The sequence below is a fragment of the Natrix helvetica genome, assembly GCF_964273705.1.
Source record: "Natrix helvetica genome assembly, chromosome: 9".
NCBI lineage: Eukaryota > Metazoa > Chordata > Lepidosauria > Squamata > Natricidae > Natrix > Natrix helvetica.
This window is the reverse complement of record NC_138560.1, coordinates 611,019-622,244: the sequence shown is the minus strand read 5'-3', so window position 1 is coordinate 622,244 and position 11,226 is coordinate 611,019. Positions and strand designations below refer to the sequence as shown.

The window sequence follows — 11,226 nt, the reverse complement described above, 5'->3', positions numbered from 1 at the left end:
AGCTCCTTGGGGTCCCCGAACCCCCGGGCAGGCTGGCTCTTCTTGGGGGAGGCGCGGCTGGAGCCGTCGCGGCCGAGAGCAAAGGCAGCCTGGCCTCCCCGCCCGAAACTGCGCCGCGACTTTCGCCCTCCTGCCGGCCTTCCCGGCGGAGCTGAGCGGGGCGAGCCGGGATGAACGAGGAACTCCGTAGCCTGAAGGGGGCTTGGAAGAGAGGACCAGCTGTCGGAGCCCTCTTGTAGACACCCCCCCCCACAGCTTTGGGGGTTGGTCAGGCAGCAGCTGCTTGGTCCTGGGGGGGGAGCAGGTGGCCCTCACCTTCCCATCCCCTCTGCTTCTGCCGGCTCCGCAGCTGGTCCCCCTCACCAGGGGTGGCATCTCCGCAGTTGCCGGAATCCTGCCCTTCTCTCTCCACTCAGGTTTTCTCCTGTACAAGGGCAGCCCATTTCCCATTTGTGGGTCCAGAACACACATTGTTGCATCCTCCCTGGAACCAAAAGAGCCTCAAAATCAATGAGGTCGAGCAACTTTACTGATTTGCAGACGGTAATTACAGCAGCCAGGTAATTCAGGCAGGAGCATCCCACGCATCGGCCCAAACCCCACCAGAGGCTGTGTTTGGAGTCAGCAATGGTTCCTTTCTTATCCTTGGGCTGCCCGTTGGCTGAATTCTGTGGCTGCCCGTCACGGCTGGTATCCTCGGGGCACCTGGAGCAGGAGGGCCTGCTGGGGCACCAGCCTCACCATCTCCACACTGGCTTCTTTCTGGGGCTCGCCATGGGTGTTGAGCACCACCTTGGCCTGTCCGGAGAAGCTGAGCTCCTTCAGGCTGAGCTGGGTGGGCTGCAGCCCCAGGTTGAGGATGACCAGGAGGCTGGAGCAGGCGCCTGGCCGGAGGAAAGCCACGAGGTCCTCAGCATGGCTGGGGAGGGGCAGAGGGGTGAAGTTGGTGTCCTGTAAGGAGAAGGACTTTGCGTGCAGTTCCAGGAGGGACTGGTACAGGGATGCCAACGGGGGTCTGCTGGGCTTTCCTTCCTGTTAGGAGGAGGGGGGGGGAGAGAGACCATAGCAGCTGAGATGGCTCTTCTGGTAACACTGTGCTTCGTATGCAATACTGCAGGTTAACTCTGCCCGCAGCCAGGAGTTCGATCCTGATCAGTCGCTCAAATGAGGAGCCCGATTGTTGGGAAAAATATGCCGACTCTGTAAACCACTAACAGAGGGCTGGAAAGCAGCGGTCCCCAATCAGTCTGGCACCACGGACCGGATTTGTGGAAGACGCCAGCGGGGAGGGGGTTTCACAGGCAATCTAGATCCCCCGCATGCCAGCTAAAGCTTTGCTTGCTTGTCTGCTGTTTGCGCAGCATGGTTCCCAACAGGCCATGGATCGGTACCGGTCCGTGGCCCAGAGGTTGGGAGCCCCTGCTGGAAAGCACTCTGAAACTACAGTATCTACAGTTTGTCTACGTGCTCCTGCTATGCGCAGGGCGGCTGGGCGGCCCCTTCACACCAAGCAAAACTTAGCTCCCATAGGCACTCTCCAGCCGAGGTTTCCCCTCCCTAGAAATGGTTGACGCCACTTGTGCCGAGAACGTCCCCAGCGCCTGCCAGCCGCGTGCCCTTTGATGGGAATAAAGCCCCATTCTTCCTCCGGGGTGCCACTGAGTAGGCCTGTCCTTGGCCCCCAGCCTGAACGGCTGATCTGTGCCCTCTGGAACCTGGATCCGTGCCCGTGGGCTTCCCTGGGTGCAATGGCCATGGGGTGATCGGGTGACGTCAGACGCCCAGTGATGTCATGGTTTGCAAAATGCTCTCCTGGCCTGTCTCATCTACCGTACCTGTGTGGGTGGCTTGGGTGTCCACTGCATGGCTGCCTGTGATACTTTGAATTCCACTCTGGTTAATCAAAACTCAGAGCCAATTAGAAAAATATTCCTGACGTAAAATAATTCACATTAAAAAGAAACTTTTAAAACCAGTAATAAAGTGGCAAGTTCTCCTGAGGCTGAGTTCAGTAATATAATGACTCTTTCAGGAAAAAGATATCCCATATCCCATTCGCTGATCTAGTGTTTAAAACTTGGCTAGATTCATGCAAACGCACGAGTGAAGGACAGGTTAGTTTTCATCTGGTGTGAAGTGGGGTTTGGTCCACTTTTAACTGCTGAAGCTGCTCCTAATTCAAGATAATTGACCATGATGGAAGATTTTACCCAGTGACTCTGGGCCTTTTTAGGAAGTTGGATTAAGGTGAAACTAGAAGAGCAAAGTAGCCAAAATTGGAGAGCCCTGGACTAGAAGACTTCCAACTCTGTTTTTGGAGGGGTAAAGGTCGACCTCCCCCTCGCCCCCACTAAGGAGAGATTCTTATTTGGCAGATTTGCAAAGGCTGAGGGTGGGCCAGGCCTGGGGGGGGGGGTTTCTCACCATCAGCTCGAACTCCAGCGGGAGCGGTGACCTTGGCCCCCCTTGCACCAGTGGCACTCCTGGGAGGGTGAAGAGCAGCACTCCAAGGATTTCCCCCCAGTCACCAATGGGCGAGAGTCCCCTGGGCACCTGGAAGAAAGCACAAGAGAGGTGTTTCTTTGAGCTTTGGATCCCCCTCCTCTGATCCACCAGCTGCCCGATGCCCTTTGCCCACCTCGCCTCTTTCCCAGCTGCCCAGGCCAGTCTCAAACTCTTGCTGGTCTTGCTGCTATAACAGATCCCACCGGGATCGGTTTGGCTTCCCAGTCAGGGCACCACATGGGTGTCGAAAACTGGATTCCACCCACAGTCCTATAAGCAGCTTTGGCTTCCGGTGTTTTTGTGTGTGCGCTTGGGGATAGAACCAGCCAGAAGAAGCCCCTTCCTTACTGTCCAGCTGGGCCACGGCCTGCCAGGGGGCTGCAGGGGTCCCTGTGCCAGCTGCAGCAGTGCCTGAGCAGAGAGATTTCTCTGGGTTCCTGGCAGGTGGCAGGTGAGGATGACCCTGCTGGGCATCCCCTCAGAAGCTCCACAGGTCTCGCTCCGGTCCCATACGATGAGGGCCCTGCAAGGGGGAAGCAGAATCTCCAATCTGTCCTGGCACCCCCACGCCTGCACTTCCCAGTGCCGCAGCTAGGGGTGCCTGCCCTGCTGGAATGAAGGGGGAATTGCAAAATAGTGGAAATGCCACCAGCTGACCGTTCGTCCCGTGGATTGCTCTGCCTCCGGTCATCAAGGGCGCCCCAGGCCTTCAATACCTGCAAGTACAGTTCACAAACATCCATCATTCCCGAATCCCTGGCTGCTTAAGGTAGAATAACTAAGGACTCCTGGGCTGGGGATTCCGGCTCCCCCCCCCCCCCCGCCTCAACAGGCCTCCTGCGTATCAGCATGGCTTTGGTTTGAAGGTCCATTGTCTTTGGGGCCACAGTTCGAATCTTCCAGATTTTAATTGCAGCAGCAAAATACCAGACAGCGAACTGGTCCCGTTTCCACCCTTAACATATGCAGCAATTCGCATTTTATAACTCCATTAAACAATGATACATCATTCTATTTAAAGTGCGCTCTCAGCTAAGTATTAAAATATTTTTTAAAAAATCTGCTGACATGAAAGTGCTCCAGAGTCCTTTAATGATACAGTACAGTAATTAAAGAATAAGGAAGGCTTCCAGGCTGCCGTTTTGGTAGTACGGCTTCTTATCTCTTTCCGATCTCTGGTTTTGACAGAGACCAAACTGAAGCCCAGTTTCCCTTACAGGTCAGGATCAAAGTGGGCAAAGAAGAGAGCCGGAGAGAATTCAGGCTTGCATTAATTCAACAGAGTTTTCTGGGCAAGGTTTGTCCCTGCTCTCCCTAGCCCCACATCAAAGGGGTCAGATCTGGAGGGATGCCATGGGTGCCTCTGTGTGCGGGTCTGTCTGTCCATACATGCAGTGAGGGCAATGCGATCTCCCTGCAGCACAGAAAGTCAGCAAGAGGCATGAGGTCCTCACACCACACACTGCCTGCCTGGAAGCAACTTTTTTTTTCAGCAATAAAATGAAATGTAAACACTTTGAAAAACAAAAGTTTATGTTTTGTTTGCTGCAAAACTGCAAGAAGGAATACTTCTAGCCAGGAATTCCCAAGAGACACCCGTGCAGCTAATTCCATGTTTTTTCTCCTTCACTGATAAACTGCAGGAAGAAAGAAGAAACAGTCGGGAGTAGCGTAAAAACAAGCGAGTTGATGTCTCTTGGATCCCATAAAATGTGATGTACTATAAAAGAGTGTTCAGAAGCACCCAGATGCAGCAGAGAGAGAAAAGGAGGCATCAAAACGAAGCCATTGTGCCTGTGGTGTGCAGAAACTGGATTGCCGCATAGATGACCTGTATTCCAGCAAGGATTAGGCATGGCAGCAAACACATATGCGATATAAATACAGACAAACACATACATATACAATACAAATGCATATATACAGCAAGTTAAGTTTATACACCGGGCTACACCTGTTTTTGTTCGGCCTTCATTGAATAAGCCACAGTAGGTTGGCATCACATTAACCCTAAATCAGGGGTTACAAGCCACTTCCTAGAGGATGTTATGCCAAGCAAAGGAAGCATGATTTAGGGTGATCACAGGGTGCTGTTCCATTCCCATCCTACTCAGGTTGTCATTGCAAAAAACTAGTTGATTTCCAGTAGTGAAACTCACCGTGAGGAGGCACCAGGCAGGGTCTTTGGCCACTAAAAAACCGTGCACGCCTTTGGACTGCCAAAACTGTAGGGCCTCCTGCAGGAGACAGCCGAAAAAATAAGGGAATGGAGGCAGAAGCCCAGCCTGGGAGCCGCTGAATAGAGCGGGACTGACTTCTGGGCAGGAGCTGTGTTCCTCTGCAGAGAATGGAACAACTTGAAGCTTGGGGAAATGCAGAATTGAGCCAGCCAGCGTGATGGATTTGCCCCTCTGCAGTCAGGATGTCCTGCCGGTCAGTCTGATTCCAAGCCAAGATTACCTGGCATGGAGAACGGAAGGTACCACTGTCCCCCCCACAACCCCTGGCCCACACCTGAAGCTGGGGGAGTGTTCCAAATCATAAGCTGTAAACGCTGGTGATACCTTGAGGAGCTGCACTGTTTGATTGCTCTCAGCTGATGCGTCACCCTCTTCTCCCCAAGGTGGAAGTTCGAGCAGAATTCGGATTCCTGGGAGGTCAGGAAGGGAGAAATACAGGTGGCAAAAAACAAACCAGCCATTGACCCAAGGTTAATTTTTGGAGGCCACCGCTGCTTCAAGGTGTGCTCATTTGAGCCAGCAGTGGGGGGGGGGGGGGCAGCCAAAACAGCAAATGCAATCCTAGGTTGCAACAAACACGATGAAGGGACTGGAAGCCAAAGCGTATGAAGAACGGTTGCAGGAACTGGGTGTGGCCAGTCCAGTGGAAATAAGGACTGGGGATATATGATAGAATCATCCAATATTTGAGGGGCTGCCACAAAGAAGAGGGAATCAAGCTATTCTCCAAAGCACCAGAAGACCAAAAGCAATGGGTGGAAACTGATCAAGGAGAGAAGCAACCTGGAATTAAAGACAAAATTCCTCACAATGAGAAACATTAGCCAGTGGAGCGGCTTCCTTCCAGAGGTTGCGGGTGCTTCATTACTGGAGGCTTTCAAGAAGAGTCTGGACAGCCACCTGTCTGAAATGATCTTGGATCTCCTGCCTGAGCAGGGGGTTGGACTAGAGGACCTCCAAGATCCCTTCCAACTCTGTTAATAGCTGTATCACCTATTGTAAAACTCTATCGGGCAAAGTAAAGGATAGGTTTATTCACAGCTTTTTAGCCAAAACTTGTCAGAGTGTCATTCTTTTGTTTTAACCTCTGTTCACTGCCCAAAGTCAGCATGTTGAGTTGGGTAGCCATATAAATGGAAATCCATGGATATAGAAGACAACTGAATGGAGCCTCCAAGGTCAGAGGCAGCCTACCTCAAGAGATAAGAAGGACAGGAGAGTGGAAAGGACCTTTTCTTGTCACTGCTGGAGGGATGGGGGGGGGGTTCTCTGAGGAACCTTGTCAACCCTTTGGGGAAGCAGAGCAACCCCTGACTCAGCTTGTTACAACCTGGATAACTTACTGTGGACTTCAACTCCCAGAATCCCCCAGGCAGCATCAGTTCAATGGACTTTGGCTTGATCTGGCTGTGGGAATATCTAGAGAAGAAAAACTCCCAGTGGGTTCTTCACCCCCAGATATTATCCGGAGTCTGGCATGGGCCTGATTTGTCCAGAGATGCTGTTTCTCTGGGACTGTCCATTTTTAACCACTCGAGCTGGCCAGGCCAGACACCAAGCAGGGGTCACCACAGACCCCTGCTGGCTATTGACCAGCCTAGCCCCTCTTTCAGGGCACTGGGCCCACCACACCAATTAACTGGCCCCTCAAAGCACCTTGGATGGGGGGAGACTGGAAGCAAAGGAGCAGGGGGTCAGGCCCCACCCCCTGGCAGTTCTGTCCAGTACCTCTCTTGTGCCCGTCAGTCACCAGAGCTTGGAGCTGTGCCAGCGATCCATGAGCAGGGACGATCTGGGTCAGGTTGGCCCCTCCGCCTTCAAGGACAGGGCCCAACACCAAGGCCTGAATGGGCAGGGTTGCCAGCTGGTCCAGCTGCTGCCTGACGCCTGCATGGAGGGAAAGGGGCATTGAGGGGGAACCAACGGCCTGGAACCAAGTTGCCCAGCACTCACATCTTCCTGTCCTTACCTGCCAGGTCTCCCCACCCATCGCCATCAGAGTCCAGGAAGGAGGACGGGGGCAGGTGGTAGAAGGCAGCCTTTTGCCACCAGCCCAGGGGTGGGCGAGGCCGGGGCAGGGAGAGGAGCAGGGCCACGGCCAGAAGGAGCATGCAGGCGAAGAGGCCGCCCAGCAGGCTGATCAGGGTTTTGCGGAGTCCGGGCCAGGGGGCAGCGCTGCCCTGCTCAGCCACTTCCTGCTGGCTCAGGTAGGTGGAGCTGGGGGCCGCTTTGGCCAGCAAGGGGAGGTGCTCACTGTGCAGGAGGGTGGCACTGTCTTCCAGTTTGCCCATCCTCCTTCACTCCTTGGGGCACGAAGCTGTTGAGGGTGGGAGAGAGAAGGAAGCAGCAGCAGGAGGGTGAAGCTCAGAGACAAATCAGGCACTGCTTAATTGTTCTCACTCTCCTCATTTCCAGGTTGCTTTTCTCCCCGGTTAGTTTCCATCCACTGCTTCCTGTCCTGCCTCCGGGTGCTTTGGAGAAGAGGTGGACCCCGTCTTCTTTCTGGCAGCCCCTCAAACACTGGGACCCTCCTATCCTGTCACCCCGGTCCTTCTTTTCTCCAGAGTGGCCGAACCCAAATCCTGCAACCGTTTTTCATATGTTTTTCCCTCCAGGCTTTTAATCATCTTCGTTGCACTTTTTCCAAAGGTCTTTTCTGAAATGTGGTGACTGGATGCAGGATTCCAGGGGTGGCCTTACTGAGGCTTTACAAAGCGGCACTGATACATCTCACGGTTTTGATTCTGTGCCTCTGTTTATACGACCCAGGATTGAATTAGCTACTTTGGTTGCTGCCACACGCGGCCGGCCCACTGCTGTCTGTGTGGGGAGGGGCTTTTAGGCAGAGACCAGAGACAGAATGGGCTTCCCCAAGCTGGCTCTGGACCCATTTTCAGCCAGCAGCAATGCTTGTGTGCTGCCTGGTGGTGCAAGCAGGGAGTCAGCCCACCCACCCCGCATCATCAGCTGTTTTGGGGAGACCACCCCTCTCCTTCATCTGCCAGGCCAAAAGACTGCAGGAAAGTGACTCATTGCTCAGGTATTTCTGAAGGCAACAGGAGAGCCGGGCAACCTTGCACAAGAGTGGCGGCTTGGTGATAAGGAGGGTTCATAGTTCCATCCCTGCAGGAAGCCTCACATTCTGGCGCAGACTTGTTTGTGTGCGACTGTGACCAGCCTTCTGAGACCGAGACCGTGCAAAGGGCCGTTTGCAAAGGCTGCAGGGCGTCCCCTTCTGTGGTCAGCGAAGGCTTGGCCCCGGTCTCTGCTCAGTTCCCCCTCCTCAAAGGAAATGCAGCCCCCAGCAGCCACAGCCACTTGATGCATACATACATGTATATATGAGGCTGGGCAGCCTTCTGATTTTAAGACACACTTTTTAGAAGAAAATAAAACCTCCACCTTTCTTCTCCAGCTGCTGAACCAGAGAAGGCGCTGACTGTAAAATGCTTTCTGCCCCCTTGTTGGGCGAGGGGCCTTTCCCCACTCAGTGGTCTTCTCCCTCTTTTGAGAAAAGAAATCCTAGGCCAGTCTGTGGGCCAATGGGAAAAATACTTGTGGACTAGTCGCTTGTTGCTGAAATCAACCACTGAGAAGCTGTTTCCCCCACGAAGGGGTGATTTAGAGGAGCATGGGTGCAGTCTTCCAGTATCTAGGGGGCTGTCACAAAGAAAAGTGGTCCATCTATTTCCCAGAGCATCGGAAGGCAGGACAAGAAGCAACGGATGGAAACTTGGGAAGGAGCGAACCAGCCTGGAACTAAGGAGGAATGTCCTGATGGAGGGAAGAATCAATCAGTGGAATGGCTGCACTCCAGAACCTGTGGGTGCTCCAACTCTGGAAGTTTTTAAAGAGAGACTGGACAGCCATTTGTCTGCAATGTTACAAAGTCTCTTGCTTGAACAGCGGGTTGGACTAGAGGACCTCCAAGGTCCCTTCCAACTCTGTTATTCTGTTAATTAGTTCTAGAATATTCAAATGAATCCCAGTGCCCCCTCTAAGCAGCTCATACATCAGGAGAGTGGCGAAAGTCGGATAAAGTTTTGAGCACTGGAAAAGGTGATCATCATCTTTCCAGGGAAGAACTGTTGTGCCACAACAAGCAATGCCAGTCGCAACAGCCACATCGATTCTGAGAACGGCCAGGCCACGAGTGGTCACTGAAACATTTCCAAGCTCTTTCCCTCCCTCTCAGCCTCCTTCCCCCTCTCCCATCCCCTGGTAGAAATAATGCAAAAGAAAATGGCCAGCATTTCTGCATAAATTGCACTGTTTTCCCCCTGCAGCCCTTCCTTACCTCGCTTTCTGCCTGGATCTCCTCCACCTGCAAAGGTCTGAAGAGGGCGGGAAGAGGGGCTGCACGGTAGGGGCTGTTTCTGGAGCCTCCCCCCTCCCGGAGCATGATAGGAAGGTGCAGCTGAAGCCTCTTCCCACCACAACCTCTTGCGTTGGGGGGGGGGGGTGGCCTTGAGGAGCCATTAGCAGCCCTATGACAATATTTGGAGAGCAAAGAATCCTCAGATCCAGCAGCCGCTTCTGTCCACTTCCTGGCCTTCCACTCTCTGGAGCAAGACCCCAAGGGCAGACGAAAACCAGCCAGCCCCCCAGGCTCTAGGAGGCCCCTGAAAACAGGCAGACTGCAGGCAGTCCTTGACTTATGGCCGTAATTAGGACCAGAATTTCCAGTGCCAAGCAAGGCAGCTGTTAAGCAAGATGCACCCAGTTACTTATTTCATTTATTTGGCCCTCCCACCTCACTACAGTCACGTCTGGGTGCCTTGCAACATTCAAAACAGTAAAACCATGGGAAATATTAACCATAACAATATAATACTAATTAAAGAGGAGAGGACAGGATGTGCAGGGAAGGGGGGTGTCTTCTATTGGTCAACCTATCCTCCAAAGCACCTGAAGGTATGACAGGAAACAACGGAAGGAAGCTCATCAAGGGGAGAACCAATTTAGAACGAAGGGAAAACGGCCTGACGGTGAGAACCCTCAATCAGTGGGGCGGCTCTCCTTCAGAGGCTGTGGGTGCTCCATCACAGGAGGTTTCCAAGAAGAGATTGGGCAGCCATTTGTCTGCAATGGCATAGGGTCTCCTGTTCGGGTGGGGGGATGGACTGGAAGACCTCCAAGGTCCCTTCCAGATCTATTCTCCAGCATGATAATCCTATTGGGGCCCAAACCAACTGACAGTCAGGTCTAGACTGTTGCCAAAGGCCAGGAGGGTGGGAACATTATACGGCCTTTTATGCTACGGTTGTTAAGTGAATCAGTTCAGGTAATAACAGAATAACAGAAGAGTTGGAAGGGACCTTGGAGGTCCTCTAGTCCAACCCCCTGCTCAGGCAGGAGACCCAAGACCATTGCAGACAGGTGGCTGTCCAGACTCTTCTTGAAAGCCTCCAGTAATGAAGCACCCCCCAACTTCTGGAGGGAAGCTGTTAGTTGTCTGGTTAATTAGCTTGGATTAGTTTCTATGCGTTGTCTCTTGTCTTGCCTTCAAAGGCTCAGTAGAGTAAGCTGAAGCCCCCTCCCTTTTCTGGCAGCCCTTTAGATATCATGCCGTTGTTAAGTGAATCGGTTTTCCCAGTAACTTTGCTTGTCAGCAGCTGGGAAAGTTGCAAATGGGAACCAGGTAACTTTGGGGCCCTGCAACCATCATCATACATACCTGCTGGCTGTCAAGTGCCCAACACATGATCACGTGACCATGGGGACACTGCAATGATCTTAAAGGTGAGTTGCTTTTTTTCACTGCCACTGTAACTTTGGTCGTGAAACAAATGGCTGTAAGTAGAGGACTCCCTGTATGCAGTTCGTGCCCAGAGCCATTTTTGCGTGGTTGAAATGTGTTTGAATATCAGTAGCTCAGGTTGGTAGTTAGGCTGTTGGTTTAAGCTCCGAGCTTGGCAATTTGGTTACAAACATCTTGTCACCATCCGAGGAGATATTGTCAGTGCATTTTGAATTGTGCTTGTCTGTTGACAGACAGCGGAGCACAATTCAGGCAGACAGACAAACATACTCCAAAGCGAAGGTGACAAATTGCCAAGCCTGGAGCTCAAACCAGCAGCCTAATTTTTGCGCTTTCCAATTCCTCCCATCCAAACACCTTTGTCTTCATGACAACAATTCAGCCCTCACCCTTCAATCTGCTGCGGTTCAGCCTTTGACCCTTCCTGGCAGTGAAGTCAACGCAAGTTGCCTCTTTGCGTCCTTCCTGACCTTCTGCCCTGTTATTTCTGGGTCACATGTTCGACAGTTGAGTTCCTCCCTCTGAGCAGGGACTTCCCGCTTCAAAGCCTCCCAAGCCTCATTTGTGGAAGCTGCACTTTGCAGTTCATGTGAAGAAGTGCACACCTTGTGTCCTCCAAAGGTGCTTCATTCTGGATCTGCTGAGGCCTTTTTATTTACTGTTGTATCTTGAAGGCGTATCCTTCAGTTTCTCTTGGTGTAAGAAATAAATCATGATTGG

The 11,226-nt window shown here is 52.6% G+C and overlaps 1 protein-coding gene across 3 annotated transcripts; it reads right to left on the bottom strand.

Moving 5' to 3' along the window:
- Positions 1-518: 518 nt before the first annotated feature.
- Positions 519-10,680, bottom strand: LOC309396931 (amino acid transporter heavy chain SLC3A2-like). 3 transcript variants are annotated; one of them, XM_081962519.1, is made up of 9 exons: positions 10,423-10,680; positions 6,715-7,062; positions 6,474-6,632; positions 5,070-5,155; positions 4,665-4,742; positions 3,163-3,221; positions 2,854-3,028; positions 2,425-2,553; positions 519-1,032 (listed from the first exon to the last, which is right to left on the bottom strand). In XM_081962519.1, exons 2-9 carry the CDS (start codon positions 7,034-7,036, stop codon positions 682-684), a joined length of 1,359 nt encoding a protein of 452 aa, XP_081818645.1. In that variant the 5' UTR covers positions 7,037-7,062; positions 10,423-10,680; the 3' UTR covers positions 519-681. The 3 variants fall into 3 exon arrangements, with proteins under 3 accessions (XP_081818645.1, XP_081818644.1, XP_081818646.1); XM_081962518.1 differs by lacking the exon at positions 10,423-10,680 and having other exon boundaries at positions 6,715-8,906; XM_081962520.1 differs by lacking the exons at positions 4,665-4,742; positions 10,423-10,680 and having other exon boundaries at positions 6,715-8,906.
- Positions 10,681-11,226: the final 546 nt, after the last annotated feature.

What these genes read in the sequence shown, in the direction of transcription:
- LOC309396931 (XM_081962519.1), bottom strand. Translation starts at nt 7,036, where the DNA reads ATGGGCAAACTGGAAGACAGTGCCACCCTCCTGCACAGTGAGCACCTC. An exon ending in AGCAATCCACGGGACGAACG is followed by an intron (nt 3,029 to 3,162) that starts GTCAGCTGGTGG and finishes TCCCCCTTGCAG; the next exon opens with GGCCCTCATCGTATGGGACC. An exon ending in GGCCGTGGCCCAGCTGGACA is followed by an intron (nt 2,554 to 2,853) that starts GTAAGGAAGGGG and finishes GCTTTCTTCCAG; the next exon opens with GTGCCCAGGGGACTCTCGCC.